Source organism: Oryctolagus cuniculus, chromosome 6, assembly GCF_051225735.1.
Source record: "Oryctolagus cuniculus isolate XC-2025 breed Fujian yellow rabbit chromosome 6, ASM5122573v1, whole genome shotgun sequence".
NCBI classification, from domain to species: Eukaryota; Metazoa; Chordata; class Mammalia; order Lagomorpha; family Leporidae; genus Oryctolagus; species Oryctolagus cuniculus.
This window is the reverse complement of record NC_142872.1, coordinates 48,930,362-48,945,720: the sequence shown is the minus strand read 5'-3', so window position 1 is coordinate 48,945,720 and position 15,359 is coordinate 48,930,362. Positions and strand designations below refer to the sequence as shown.

The window sequence follows — 15,359 nt, the reverse complement described above, 5'->3', positions numbered from 1 at the left end:
CTGGACATCATACCCAACCCTCAGTAGGCACAGAAATGTAAGACCCACAGTCACCCCAACTCTCAGCAAGCTTATTACTAGCTGAGAGCACAAGTGCAGGGAACAACTGGGAAACTGAGCTGCGATGCAGGAGCACAGAAAAAAGCCATGTGCCATTGATGTCCAGTGGCCAGCGGTGAGAAGAGAAAGGTAGTATTGGTGTCTGAAGAGGGTAGAAGAAGGGCGTCTGGGGTGCCATTTCAAGCATTGCAGTGCCCCCGGGCTGTTTGTCCATAACCTGTGGCCATGACTCCACCAGATGGCACCTGTGACTCCCCTGTCCTCTGGAGCGTGCTGTGCCCATGGTCACACTCTGTACTCAGTGCTGCTCCCTGAGTGTGGCGGTCACTTGGTCAAAGAGGTCAGGAGTTGGCCACCCCAGGCCTGGGGTTTTGATGTCCTCCTGACATAAAGAACATTACACAGGTTTACTTTTTTAGAATCATGGGACATGCATATTTTGAAAAAGTGATGCATGGATTTTTAAAATCTTTGCCAAAAAAAATTTATCTTTTAATTGCACTTTCCCACAAACTTCCTGAAGTACACTCATGCTGGCCAGGCAGGACCCCAATGTGCCAGGCCTGCCCAGCCTCTGGATGAGAGTGAGGTCACATGACTATGTGCACCCCAATGGCATTACTGCCTGGCTCCAATGTGCTGACTGAAGACATCATTCCTCCCACCCTCATCCTCAGGCCCCCCCAGATACAGTCAGACATCTGCAGGTGCACTGAATATCACTCACATCCTCCAGAATTCCAGCCATACCTGGCATCCGGGTCTCCTACTGCTCCCCTTGGCATTGGATGCTATACAGAGGCAGGTGCAGGGGCCCGAGGATAGCAAGATGAAGAGAACACAAAGGCAGACCCCAGCTGCTGTCCTAGACCCAGGCTGTCTTTATTGTCACTTCTTCAGCTTTTATGCCATTTTCCAGGGCCAGGTTAGGGGCTGAGGCCTCCTGACTGCTGATTCTCCCTTTTTAATTCCTACCTCCTCTTGCCAGGCTGCTCTTCCAGCCAAAAAGCCCCACACCTTAACTGTATCAACTGGTGAAAATAGAAAACTGAAGTCACCTCTAGACTACTCTGCCCACTAGCAGTGATCCTGTGTGCTCCGCCTTGTAATAACTTTATTGATATTAAGAGCAGCTATAAATGCAATTCGTTGTGAAATAAAATTCTGTGCACTTTGTATATACTATTGTAATTTTCAGTATAAGCTATAGGATAGGGAGAATCAGAAAGTTAAGTCATGGGTTCAAGGTAATACTACACATATAATGTCAATGCAGGTTCAAATCCAAAATTCAACCAGCTCCAAAGCTCTTAAACACTCTGCAATGTGCCTCTACCTCAACACACTACTGACCGAACAAGTGAATTTCTAAGAGTTCAGTAATCAGCCACAGGGTCCTTGATGCTCCTCCTTAGAGCCATGGAAAGGGCAGAGGTTCAAGTTTGAGCTTTGTCACTGTGAACCTTGGCCAGGTCGCTCCCTTTCTCCCAGCCTTAGCTTCCTTATCTGAATAATGGGGGAGGGCGGCTGAATTAGAGACCTACCACATCCCTTGCAGCCCAGGTTTGAAGGATTTACATTTCTGGGAAATTTGTCCCAGTGTGCCACGGGCTGAGGTTGGGTCTCTCTACTCTGGGAGCTTAGGAAAAACAGTTTGCATTTTTAGAGTTTCCTATGTTTGCAAGGTTTTGTGTACATGTGCCCAAGCCATGAAATTATCTAGGAACATAAAATGGGCATCTAAGTAGTATAAAGTGAATAACACCAGGGGTGGGCATTGTGTAAAAAAGAAAACACCAGCACCCATAGTGGTTCTGCCTTAGATTGTCTTGGCCATCATAAGGCGGCTTGTACTCATTAAGGAGGAAGCCCCGGGGCCTTTACATGGGCCCTGTCATCAGTCCTTTGAAAACCCCCCTGCAGCAAATACACATGTTGCCTTCCTTGGGCAGTTGGAGAAACAGAGGCTCTGAGAGTTTAAGTAACTTTCCCAAGATCACACAGGTCATAAACCATGAAGCTGAGATTCAAACCCAAGCTAAATCCTTACCCTGCACTGTTTGTCTCTGACCTGCCCATTCCCTCCAGGGTAGCCTCCCAGGCAACATCCTGGGCCTGCGGTTCAAGATTCCTGAAGCAGTTGCAGGCTAGCTCATCAGCCTATTGTGAATAGGAAGTTGCACAAGACCCTAGGCCTTGTGAAAAATCCCCCCTAATTTACTTGCCTGAAACACTTTTTTCATGACACTCAGATACTTGAGAAATGGAGCCTTAAGCATTTTCTCCTCCATTTTAATCCTTTCACCTGCTCCTCCATGATATCCAGTTGGTTACAAACCTCTCTTGCTGTTTATTTACTTCTTAATAAGCTCTATCTCGTCTCTGAAAACCATTTAGCACTGCACCACTTAATTTCTCCTGGAGGCAGAATCTGCCAGATGGAGTCTTTGTCCCAAGCCACGTTGATTTGTCTTATTTTTAAACAGCAGTGAACATTGCATGAAGCTAAAATAGCAGTGAGTTCCCAGGTGTGGACTCACTGAATAGAGGGGTGATCAGGAGTGTGTGGGCAAGCCCACCTGGGACGGCTGTTCCAAATGGGCTATCAGTGAGGGAATGACATTCACAGGCAGCCCGCAGCCAGCTGCTGGTCACGTCTGGGTGTCACTCTGTGCTGGGGCATGCTGTTTCTGCTGGAACACGCTGCACTTGACCACTCATCACTATCCCGGGCTGGATGCTCTCAGGCTGTGTCTCCCTGGCTTCTCTATAAACACTGTCCTCACACTTGAGAAGACACAGTGGGCCCTAGAGAATAGGGTGACATGTGCAAAATGGCCACGTGCAAGAAAACAAGGCCCCTGGTCTCCCTTTTTTTTTTAAATCTCTGAAATTCCTACAGAATTTGCCTATAAGGGTAATCCTTCAAATTATGTACCAGCTAAGTTAATAAAATATGCCCCCCCTCCCCTCAGAAACTCTTCCTTTAAGGTAAACACCTCAAAGTCATGTTGATCCCCTGGCTTCAGTACTGCTCGTCACCCAGTGGGGATGCTGGGGTGTGTATAGCTCTGAGTGAGGTGCACAGTCATGGAGATGGGCAGTCACCATCTTGGGGAAGGCAAACCCACAACAGTGACTGAGAATGTCCCTCCACTAGTGCATGTCAGCCTAAGGAAGAGAGGGTCCCATCCAAAGCAAAGACAGAAGAAACTATTACAAGGTTATCTGTGAGTTGCTTGGGTTTCAAGGAACAATGTAGAGAGGTTGTACTGGCTTGGTTTGAGAGTGGCTCCACTGACCATGTGATGCCTACATAATGACAGGAATTGCCCAAACAACACTGCAGCCCAGCTCACGTAAGGGACTATTCATGGACACCTGTACACCATGAATTTAACTTTATATCCCGTCATTTGAATAACGTACAACCCATAATAAGCAGTGGAGTCCTTTATTAGAAGAAAATGAGATTTGGTGTCCATAGGTAGAGGTGTGTTAACCTTGACTCTGTGTGCCTCTATGTGCAGCTCTAACCAGCATTTGCCAAACCTCAGGGAACTGGTATGCTTTGGAAGTGTTGGCCATCGGGATATTTCTCAGAGTCAAAGGTGTTGTCCCTGAAGTCCATCCCAAATGCCAGGTGCGACGTTGAGATGATAACAATGAACTGATCTCCCACATCGCTAGAGGCACTGTCCAATAGGACACAGAAGCCAAAGGAGAGGAAGAAGGGGAAGATGCAGGCAAGCTGGGTGATGAACCCTCATTCTTGAAGCAATTTTGCTGCAGTGTTGAACAAACCTTTTCTTTTTCAGTACATCCTCTCTAAAAGAAAAATAGCAACAGGAAATGCAGTCCTCCCTTTATGCCATGTGATTTCTTTTCTCATTGAGAGTATGAAGAGCTCCAGTGACTTTAGCTTTATCCTTGGACATTGCAAAGATATTCCCAGGGCCACTTTGGAAAAATAGAATCATTCTTTGAATCAGCAGAGAGACCATGAAATGTTTAACAGTTACAATGGCACTCTTGGTAGAAGAGTATCTACCATGAGGACATAAACAGGTTTTTAAGCAAACAAACGATTGCCAAAATGAGACAGGGAAACACCTGGGGTGGCTGTCCCTGTTCATAGACATAAAAGTGATATGGGTGAATAGAAACATAGAAAAAGCTGATCAATTGAAAAGTGCTTGGCAAGCTGATAAATGCGTTTGCATGTAAGGCAGAATTAGTACTAAAATGCTACAGGCACCTTGCTCCCAGAATACCCGGAAGTGGTCTCGAACCACATGGATGATAGTGCCAGTGCACTGACTCATCCATGTCTGTGGTACTGAGCTCCCCAGAGCCATGGGCACTTCTGCAGAACTCTGGGGTTCTTTCGAGCTATAAGAGTGCTCCCCAATTCTAATGTTCCTGATAATTTTATGGAACCTGATCAAATCTTCCAAATGCAAGCACCTTCATTTCAGGGACCTGGGAAGGTCCTCCAGGAAGATCTTTGATGACCCAAAAGATAGAATCTATGTATGTCTAACCTAGGGCTCCTCCCAAGGAAAGCAAGAAAGCACCAAACCCTTCATCTTCCTCAAAGACTTGGATGAAAGCAAAGGAGAAAAGTGAAATTCCAGTCATATCTCTTTCTCTGTGGAAGAGTAGATCTGTCATGCCTAGGGCAGCTCAGAACCCAGCAGAAACAGAAACAACAACATGCCCAGAGGGGCTCAGCATCAGTGGAAAAACACAGCAGGAGAGGGCCTGCCTCTTGAGGCCTGACGGTGCTCAGCATCAGACCGGCTGGGCTCAGTTTAAAAAGACCAGACGTGAGGTAGGCATTTGGTTGTGATGCCAGTTAAGGTGCCCACATGCAATATTGAGGTTTCTGGGTTCAATACACTCAATACCTGGCTCTGGCTCTGATTCTGCATCCTGACTGCAGCTAATACAGAACGTGAGAGGTGACGGCTCACTTGGTTTCCTACCACTCACATGGAAGACCAACACTGAGTTCCCAGTTCCCGAATTTGGTTTTGGCCCTGCCCAGGATCATTACAGCTGTTTGGAGAATGACCCAGCAAATGGGAGCTCATGCTCACTCAAGTTCTCTCTCCCCGCTTCCTCCCTCCCTCCTCACCTCTCTCTCTGCTTCTCAAGAAAACACCCACATGTGCAATATTGGCTTGATGCCAAATCCTACATTTTAGCCGGCGCCGTGGCTCAATAGGCTAATCCTCCACCTTGCGGCGCCGGCACACCGGGTTCGAGTCCCGGTTGGGGCGCCGGATTCTGTCCCGGTTGCCCCTCTTCCAGGCCAGCTCTCTGCTATGGCCAGGGAGTGCAGTGGAGGATGGCCCAGGTGCTTGGGCCCTGCACCCCATGGGAGACCAGGAAAAAGCACCTGGCTCCTGGCTCCTGCCAGGATCAGCGCGGTGCGCCGGCTGCAGCGGCGGCCATTGGAGGGTGAACCAACGGCAAAAAGGAAGACCTTTCTCTCTCTGTCTCTCTCTCACTGTCCACTCTGCCTGTCAAAAAAAAAAAAAAAAAAAAAAAAAAAAAAAAAAAAAAAATCCTACATTTTAAGAGTGACAGATGCAACTTGAGAAGAACCTACATCTCCAGGTCAAACCTTAAAACTGTACTACACAGGAGTACTGGAGGATACACAGAAAGTTAAGTTTGACTTGCATGTCCACAAGGCTTTCTAGGACAACTGATGAGCATCTTAAAATATTTCAAGAATAGTGGAAGATGGGATAAGCCATGTTGCCTTAAAGAACAGAACCTATTAAATATTGGACTGGGCAGAAGGAAGACTTGCTGAAATGAGACTCTTGACAATGGAATGTATTGCCTAAGGAAATAAGGAATCCCTTTGCTGGATGTGGAAAAGCTAAGGCACTGGTATCACCTGAAAGTACCGCCTTCCTGAACCATGAAATCTGGGTGCTTTGATGTCAAGCTGGGCCTGGGCTCAAGTTCCAGCTCTGCTTTTGTGAGACTTTGAGAATTTTTTTTTACCTTCTATTTCCTCATTTGTGAAATGTTATTAATACATCTACTGCAGTGGTTATTTTGCAAGTAAATGAAATATTAATACTCAGCATGCATTAGAAATGCTAAATTTGCAATTATTCCTGGACTGTTTATCTGAGCTTGATAAACTTATGGAAAGCTAAAGTGCATAATTTCCTCAGCCTCCTGATTCTAGGGTTACTGTGGGGTCCATCTCGTGAAAGTTCATGGTGTCTGCTTTCTAATTCCCAGACTGTCCAGTCTTCCCTTTCAGCACTGCTCCAGATCCTCTAGGGCAACGGCCAGTATCCTCACCTATCCTACTCTGATCATTCCGTACTCAGAGATGATTTTTCCTGTATCCCAGTTCTTTGCAACTTTGATTTCTCCAATGATTAATGGCTATTCTGGTAGATGAAGTAATTTTTGAACTTTCTGAGAGGCAGCAAGATGGAGAGAGAAAGAAAACACTCCTATCCTTTGTTGCTAGCATGGGGGAAGTGAATCAATCAGGACTGTACTGAGGCTGAAGCTGAGAGCCAGGAACTTAATCCAGGACTCATATGTAGGTAGCAGGAACCCAGTCCAACTGAGACATCTCCACTGTCTCCAAGAGATTGCATTTACTAGTATCTGGAGTCAGGAGCCTGTGTTAGAAGTTGAACCCAAATGTTCAAGATGGTTATTATCTTAACTGACATCTTTACTGTTGACTAAGCCTAACATCTGTCCCCAAATCACATATATTAAGAGTATCACGTTATTATGAAAGCAGAGTTACCCTCTCTTTTAAAATATTTCTCCTGTTGGGAACAAAGGGCTGCTCACAAAACCTGGTCAACAGGCAACAGTCAACCAAAATTCTAAATAATCATGAAGATAAATCATTTATGAGTGAGATTCTATAGACCTTGCCTAGCTGGTCTAGAAAGATCATGTTCGTGGTCATTTGGGGCAAATGAAAATACTGAGCAATCTTAGGATGAGCTCACTTGGGAGATACTTAGGTATAAGTGGGACCTTCCTGCATTAGTCTCCTGTTAATTGAGTAATAATAAAGCTGACTCAGACACACGTCTTTCTCTCACCCAAGGAAAGAGCAGAGGTACGTGCAGAAGTGCTGGAAGGATGTGCGAGTGGGAGACTTTGTCCAGATGCGGTGCAACGAGGTCATCCCAGCGGACATACTCCTCCTCTTCTCCTCGGACCCCAGTGGGATCTGCCACCTGGAAACCGCTAACCTGGATGGAGAGACCAACCTCAAGCAGCGGCGTGTTGTCAAAGGTTTCACCCAGCAGGTAGGGCTCTTTCCGAGGTCTTCAACGGTTAAGGTCAAAGGGAAGTAGCAAGCCGACCCTAGTGGGAAATTTAACTTAACCTGCTGGGCGGAAGGGAGAGAAGCAGATGTCTCCTTCCCTTGGTGTTTTAGAATCAGTAAATCTTCTCAGAAGTAGTCTCTGAAGAGAGTACTGTCCTCACATCACAGATAAGGAAACTGACACTTAGAACTAAATAATTGACTGAATACCTCAGAGTTCCTTGTCAGAACTCAATGTGTTCAATTGAAAAAACTATGCTCTCTGCTCCAAATTGAGGAGTTTCATAGTTGTTCAATTTCCCTGGGACCAAGCCACCCTTCGGTGCCCATCCAATCCCTGTTCATTCTGTCCAGCTCAGCTCTAGCAATCTCTCCTCACATGAATATTCTCTAAGAGTTTTTTGATCCCTCCCAACCTGTAGCAAGGTAAGTGGATACTTGAGAAAGCTCATGGAAAACAGAATTAAAAGGCAAGTCTATTTTGATGCAAAAGTATTTTGGAACCCATGCATAGTTTTTCATAATGTGCATTTTTCATGAATTTTGAAGACCTTTCTATGCATGGATTTCAGAAATTTTGCCACCAAAATAACATCTTTTAATTCCATTTTCCCATTATTGAAAAAAATAAGCTTACATTATTATCTGTTTTCCCATTTGTGCATTCCTTGCCCTCTCAAGAGTACTAAAACCTCTCCAAGGACAAGAAGCAATCATGGATATTTTTGTTTAATCTCTACATTTATGTTCATGATATCTTGGACGTTATCAAGAAATCAATATTGTTTGCTGGTCTGGGACTCAAACTTTGGATTCTATGGGTTCAAAGACCAATCCCTTCAACTTACTAAATAACTCACTCCAGACAAGTTATTTCCCTCCCACATCTTAGTTTTCATCTGGAAAACAGGTATAAATACAGTACCTTCTGCACAGAGAAATGGCGATGTGATTTGTGCCTGATAAGTAAGTGATGTATACATGATTTAGTTAGCATATAAATCTGTACATGATAAGAGACCAGTAAATAGTTGGTATTAACACCAATGGCTTCTGTAGGCACATGTGTTGATCAATTGAAACTGGGTGTGATATTTTAATTTCCAGTTAAAATGTTCCTTACAGGAGTTGATTTCTACTCTGGTATCTTTCTCTAACTGTGAGAAAGAACAGACTCGTATCACTTGGATTCAGCCTGCCACTTCTGGCTGGGGAAAAATTGAATGGATGGGGGGACGTAGGAGAAAATAGGCAAATGTGTCTTTCCTCTGAAATTCTCATGAGCAGGAGTTCATTTTTCTAGACTGAAACTTCTGAAGAGGTTGACACTCATCACACCTCACCTTACCTCTCCCTGCACCTGATGAACTGTTCTCATAAAACCCTTTTTGTGTGATCAATTCAGCCCCCAGAAGTCTGATCTTATATCCTTACAATGGGGATAATAGCTATTCGATATTTTTCTGTGAGATCCAAATGGGATAAGAAAAGTAAAGAACAAAGTACAGTGCTCAGTACCTGCTAGATAAATAACAAGCAGTAGCTATTGCTGCTCCTGGGCTGAAGCCACCACCCCCACCAGACCACCATGGTGCTACCATTGTCACAGCAGCTTCATCTGTGCATCGTTCTCCAGGTTCTGATTGAACCCCTGAACTGGGGTTTGGTCTCTGAATTTTATCTCCTTTGCTTGTCTGTGCCACGTTGGCTGAGTCCACCCCATGTTTATGAAAAGGCAGGGCAAGATCTGGTCCAAGTTCACAAAGTCATTCTAGACGAGCAGTCATTATCTGTTTCTGGGCTCAATGCCCTGCAGCCTGCTTTCTTGACCAGACACTGTCACACCTTTTTATCCATAGCTCGCAAAGAGATATATAATTACACGTTGACATAAGTGAACATGCGTGTGAGTCTGTAAGACTGACACCTTAGCCCGACCACATGAAGGCATTCAAAGACTTTCTAGTTCATTCTATTTCATCTCTTTTAAGTTCGAGAAGCAGTGAAACTTGTATCTGCTTACAAACTTCCCTTTCGGCTCCCCAGTCCAAACCTCTTCATCCAGTCCTGAATCAGTTTCACTCTCTGAGGCAGTTATTTTAGTGCTGTTGCATTTTATCCAGTGGCTTTACTTTACATCTTGGGCAGCATTTCACAAACTGTTTCTTGCATATTAATTAGATAGTTTGGGATTTAACTGGAATGAAGAGCAGGTTGAAAGGGTCATTCCCACTCCAGTACTACAGAGCAGCCAATTTAATAAGTCTCTTGAACTCTAGCCCTGAATTCTCAAAGGATGCTTGGCATGATCATTTGCAAAGAGGCATGAAGGGAAGGAGAGAGAACAAGAGGGAGCAAGAGAGCGAGAGTGGAAGGGAAAGAACGAGAGCGAGAGACAGAGGTGAAACAAAGGAAGTTTGAGCTGAAGGTTTGCAGAATTCTCTGTTCTGTTTCAGTTCTGGACTCTTCTCCTTTGCTCAAGTGCATTTTTCCCTGTCAATAGTAACAATGAATTTGTTTAAAATAAATACTTATTTATTTGAAAGGCAGAGTTACAGAGAGAAGGAGAGACAGAGAGAGATCGTCCATCTGCCAAATGGCCACAATAGCCGGGGGGTGGGGGTGGGTGTGGTGCAAGCCAAATCCAGGATTCTAGAGCTTTTTCAGGGTCTCTCATGTGAGTGTCAGGCACCTAAGCATTTGGGCCTTCCTCTGCTGCTTTCCCAGGTACATTAGCTGGATCAGAACTGGAGCAACCAGGACTCACCATGCCAACTCTGTGCCAGTTTAACCCCCTGAAACACAACACCAACCCCAACAATTAATTTTTATTGAGCCCATTCTGAGGGATTTGCATGATTGCTTTGTTTATCCTCATAACAATCTAATGAGATAGAAATTATTATTGTCCCATTTTCACAAAAGGAAACTGGAGCACAGAGAGCTCACACAATTTGCCCAAGGCCACTGAGCTGGGATGCATTGGAGCCAGGATTCAAAGGCAGTTTTATCCCAGGCCCAAGCTCTCCAAGTCTACAGCAACTCATGTGTCCCTGACCCTTCCCTGTCACCTCAAGTTTACCCAAAGATGCTTTCTTCCAACCACACATTCATCACTTGCAGCATTCTTTCTGTACATAAGTAGCAGGTGGCAGGAAGAATAAATGTAGGCTCAACCAACACCCTGGGGAGGAGGAGCTTTAATTGCTCTTTGTTACCTTGCCTCTCCTTTGTATCTAGCACAAAGAAAGATTTAATATGGCTAGTATTCACTTTGGCTAACTCTATGCCATAGAATTTCCCCAGTGTGTTGCATGAAGAATTTGATGAGAATTGCAAGAAAAATAAATGCTGCAAGGTCAAATAAGATCAGAAGACTGTAGGTTACAAGTTTTCAACTATTGTGTACTCCAGAATTTCTCTGATGTTTTAATAAGCTCCATGGAGGAGAAGGGGCAGGTGATAGTATGCTGTATTTCCAAACACGTAACGACAGAAACCTTTTAGTACAAGGAATATATCCCGGGTCCGGCACCATGGCGCACTAGATTAATCCTCCACCTGCAGCGCCAGCATCCCATATGGGTGCCAGGTTCTAGTCCCGGTTGCTCCTCTTCCAGTCCAGCTCTCTGCTGTGGCCCGCGAAGGCAGTGGAGGATGGCCCAAGTGCTTGGGCTCCTGCACCCACATGGGAGACCAGGAAGAAGCACCTGGCTCCTGGCTTTGGATTGGCGCAGCACCGGCCATAGCAGCCATTTGGGGAGTGAACCAACAGAAGGAAGACCTTTCTCTCTGTCTCTCTCTCTCTCTCACTTTCTAACTCTGTCAAATAAATTAAAAAAAAAAAAAGAATACATCCCAGAACTACTACAGGAGGGATGGGATCAGCACTGAAGAATTTGCTACACATGTATTACCGGTGTTGGGGTATATTCATAATCACTGCAGGGGAAGCTTAAAAATATGTGTGCATCCTCCTCTGTCACCACATTAAATCGTGACTCACCAGAGCTGAGTAGGAGCCTGAGCTCACACATTTTGAGAATATTCCCCCAGATGCTCTTAACATGGACCTGTCACCACCTTCTTAGAAACCTGTACAACAAAGGAAATCACCACTTTGATTACTTCTGAAAAGACATATAATAATGAGGGGGAAAGCAGTGTCTGGGTGCTTCACGCGGTGTGCCAGTACCTTTACATGTGCTGTCCCCCTTTGTCCTTATGACCACCCTGAGATGTAGGCGTTACTGTCCCCGTTTTACAGATAAAACTCTGGGGCACCGAAAAGACAACTCTCACCAATTGTTTCAAAGATTTTGAACACCTACATATAGGGTTGGTTTGGAAATTTTGCGACTTTTAAATAATAAGTGGTTTTTTTTTTTCAATTCATTTTTCCTCTGAAACCCTATTATGAGAACTTTTCCTTGCCAAAGGGTTTTCTGTTCATAGAGAGTTCTAGAAAGTACCCATCGTATGCATTCGCTGACACCTGTTTGTACTGTCCCATGGGTGATGAAAGATTCCTATGTTCTTTTACATCAGAGTTGGTGAGACTTCTTCCCAGCTCCTGTGGGCCAGTATTGCTCAAGGTAGCTTCTGCCGAACACTTCTCCCAAGAAGCTCAGCTCTCAAAAATCATGGTCTATGGCCAAGTCAACAAGTCTGCTAAATTGCCTTTAACTCTGAGCTCTCCAAACTCAGTAAACCTCAGAACTGCTTTTCGACACAAATACTTTGAATGTTCCTCTGGAACTTTGGGAACACAATCCTCTGGTCAGGGTGGCAGAGCAGGTGAGGAGTGACGGGGAAGCAGGCGACCCTCTAGGCCTGGGCCATTCATTCTTCCCTTTCCTGTGCAGATTTCAGTGAATCTGAAAGAGCTTCCAGAAGTGCCTTCCTTCTAGAACACTCTGGGTTAGTCTCACTGTGGCCCAAGAGTGGGTTTCAAAATGCTTTTTCCAGAATTCAATTTGGTCCAAAGCAATTTTTTTTTCCATTTGAGACTTTTATAGTGAGTCATCTATTTTGCTTTTTAAAATTTATGTATTTATTTTAAAGGCAGAGTTACAGAGGCAGAGACAGGTTTTCCATCCACTGGTTCACTCCCCAAATGGCCACAATGGCTGGAACTGGACCTATCCGAAGCCAGGAGCTTCTTTCCAGGTCTCCCACATGGGTGCAGGGGCCCAAGGAGTTGGGCCATCTTCTACTGCTTGCCCAGGCCATAGCAGAGAGCTGGGTGGGAAGTGGAGCAGCCAGGATTCAAACTGCCACCCATATGAGATGTTGGCAATGCAGGCGGCGGCTTTACCCACTACACTACAGTGCCAGCCCCAGGGAATCATCTTTGAATAACAAAATTATTGATGTCTTTGTGAAATACTTACTTCCATATCTTGTTGTTGGGAAAAGGACTGGGAAGGGGAAAGAAATCCAAAAATAGGATTATACTAAGGCCTGTACAATGGGCAAGAGGACCTGATGAGAGAATTAAATTGGGGCTGGTGTTGTGTAACTAGTGATGCCACTGCCTGTAGTGCCATCTTCACGTATGGGCACCAGTTCATGTCCAAGCTATTCTTCTCATCCAGCTCCCAGCTTCAGTCTGGGAAAGCAGCAGAAAATGACAAAAGTGCCTGGGCCCCTGCCACCCAAGTGGCAGAAGCTCCTGGCCCCTGGCTTCTACCTAGCCTACGCAGCCATCTGGGAAGTAAGCCAGCAGAAGGAAGACCCTCCCTCCCTCCCTCCATGTCCCTCACTGTCTCTCTCTCTCTCTCTCTCTGCCTCCCCCCTCTCTCTGTAGCTCTTTAAAATAAATTTTCAAACGAACAATTGTACAATTTACTCTTTGGTAATATTCTGATACCTGAAACTTATAAGAGGGTTTTTTTTTTAATTTTTTTATTATGTATTTGAAAGGCAGAGTGACAGAGTGGGTGAGAGAGAGGGAGATCTTCCATCTGCTGATTCACTCCCCAAATGGACACAAATGCAGAGGCCGGTTGAAGCCAGGAGCCTGGAACTCCCCCTGGTTTTTCACGTGGCTTGCAGGGGCCATCATTTGCTGCTGCCACACACATTATCAAGGAGATGTATGGGAAGCAGAGTACCTAGGACCTGGCACTCTGGCATACCTGGGATGCCAGTCTTTTCACAAGCAGCAGCGTAACCCACTGCACCACATACCCACCCTAAAAGGATTTTAACATAGGAATGACTTGACACCTGAAAAAGACTTTGTGCCATTCTTTTTGGTAAATGGAATAGTTTTCAAAGCCAAAGACTCAGAAATGAATTCTTGCAGTTAGAACTTTCAGCTCAAACATGTTTCTAATTATTTCCAAATTGTTGATGCCGAAGCCCAACTAAAAGGTGTTTCAGATCACTTCCCAGTGCCAGCTAGGGACTTGCTTTGCCAGTTAGGATCCACACTGCTCTCACATCACTGAAGAGCTTGTCAGAAATTTGCAGTCTCAGCCCCCACCCCAGATTGACCAGAATCTGCATTCTGATAAGATGCCCACGTGATTCATGGGCACGTTGAAGTTTGCAAAGCACTGGACTAGGGCATCACTGATGAATGTAATAATTGTGCTTGCTTGCTGCTCAAGCTTAAAATTCTCCATTGTGTCTGTCTTTTAACCAGCTTGCTTTCTGCCAATAGTGGTTTGAAGCCGTTTGCTCAGTGAGTAATGGCTAATGGGATTCTCTGCACTGAAAATGTGTACTGATTTTATCATACTCAGGAAAATATTTTTAAAAAGTTGAGATTCAGTAGGGATAAATTTGTCAACACCCCCTGTCAGTGATGATAAACCCTGCATGAAGCAAAAGGGAGCTACCAGGCCTCTCAGTCCAGCCTGCCCTGGGAACCAGGAAAAGGCCTGCTTTCCAAAGAATTGTGTAAGGAGAACTGTTCCTTATAGGTCGTCGCAAAGTTTCTTCAAGAATAATCTTTAGTGATTGTTACCTGTTTACTCACTGCCAACATGGTAAACACAAATCACATTTTATTGGATTAGATAAAATCTATATAATATATAACAAGAAATAATATCAGAAGAAAACCTGATTGAACATACACTGTGAACCATATGCAATTCTTCTAAGTGTTTTATATCTATTACCTTTCTCTCCTCAAAAATAATCCTGTGGGTTTGACACTAGTTTCTACATCTTACAGATCAGGCATCAAGTAACCATACTAACAATTGACTGAGCTCAGATTTAGACACTGGCAGAATTTTTTTTATTATGGAAATTTTCAAATGTATACAAACTAGAAAAAATAATATAAAATTTAATGTATCCATCACCTAATTTAAATAATTGATAACAATCTTGTTTTTTCTATATCTCCACTCTAGTGTCTACATACACTTTTAAACAGATCTTCAACATTATAACATTTCATATTATAAATATTTCACAGTGTAGCTCAAAGGATAGGTTCTTTAAATACATCATTACCACACCTAAAATATTAGCAGCAATGCTTGGCATCAGCTTCGAATCAGTGGTTGGTGTTTTCCAGTTTGAATCAAGATCCAGATATTGAGAGCAATTTCTTAAACTTCCTTTATGCCATTTGTCCCCTGTGTAGTTCTCTTTTCTCTTGCATATTTAATTTTTGTTGCTTAATAATCCACATTGTTAGCACTATGAAGTTGTCCATAGTCTGGCTTTTATTTCCCTGTAGTGCCGCTTATCATATTTCCCTATACACTACGAATCTGAGTTGGTAGGTGGATCTAGTGCCTAAATCGGGTTAGATCTCGTCTTTGTGCATATGTATGTCAATGTTGCATCATAAGCAATATAACGTGTCCAACTTTAAGCACAGAATGTCTTTTTTCAAAGGTAATACTCATTGGTGTTGGTTGTTTAGATCCATTAATTCAATGGAATTTGTAAATGGTAATACATTATTTATAAAGAAAAAATTTCCATTGTTGAA

The 15,359-nt window shown here is 44.1% G+C and overlaps 1 protein-coding gene across 11 annotated transcripts in view; it reads left to right on the top strand.

Moving 5' to 3' along the window:
* Nucleotides 1-15,359, top strand: part of ATP10B (ATPase phospholipid transporting 10B (putative)) — a 356,253-nt gene that overhangs the window by 259,144 nt on the left and 81,750 nt on the right. For all 11 annotated transcript variants that reach the window (XM_089335037.1, XM_089335035.1, XM_089335038.1 and 8 more), the window contains one exon: nucleotides 7,172-7,376. In XM_089335037.1, coding sequence (XP_089191163.1) covers nucleotides 7,172-7,376 — 205 coding nt within the window. The remainder of the gene's footprint in view (nucleotides 1-7,171; nucleotides 7,377-15,359) is intronic.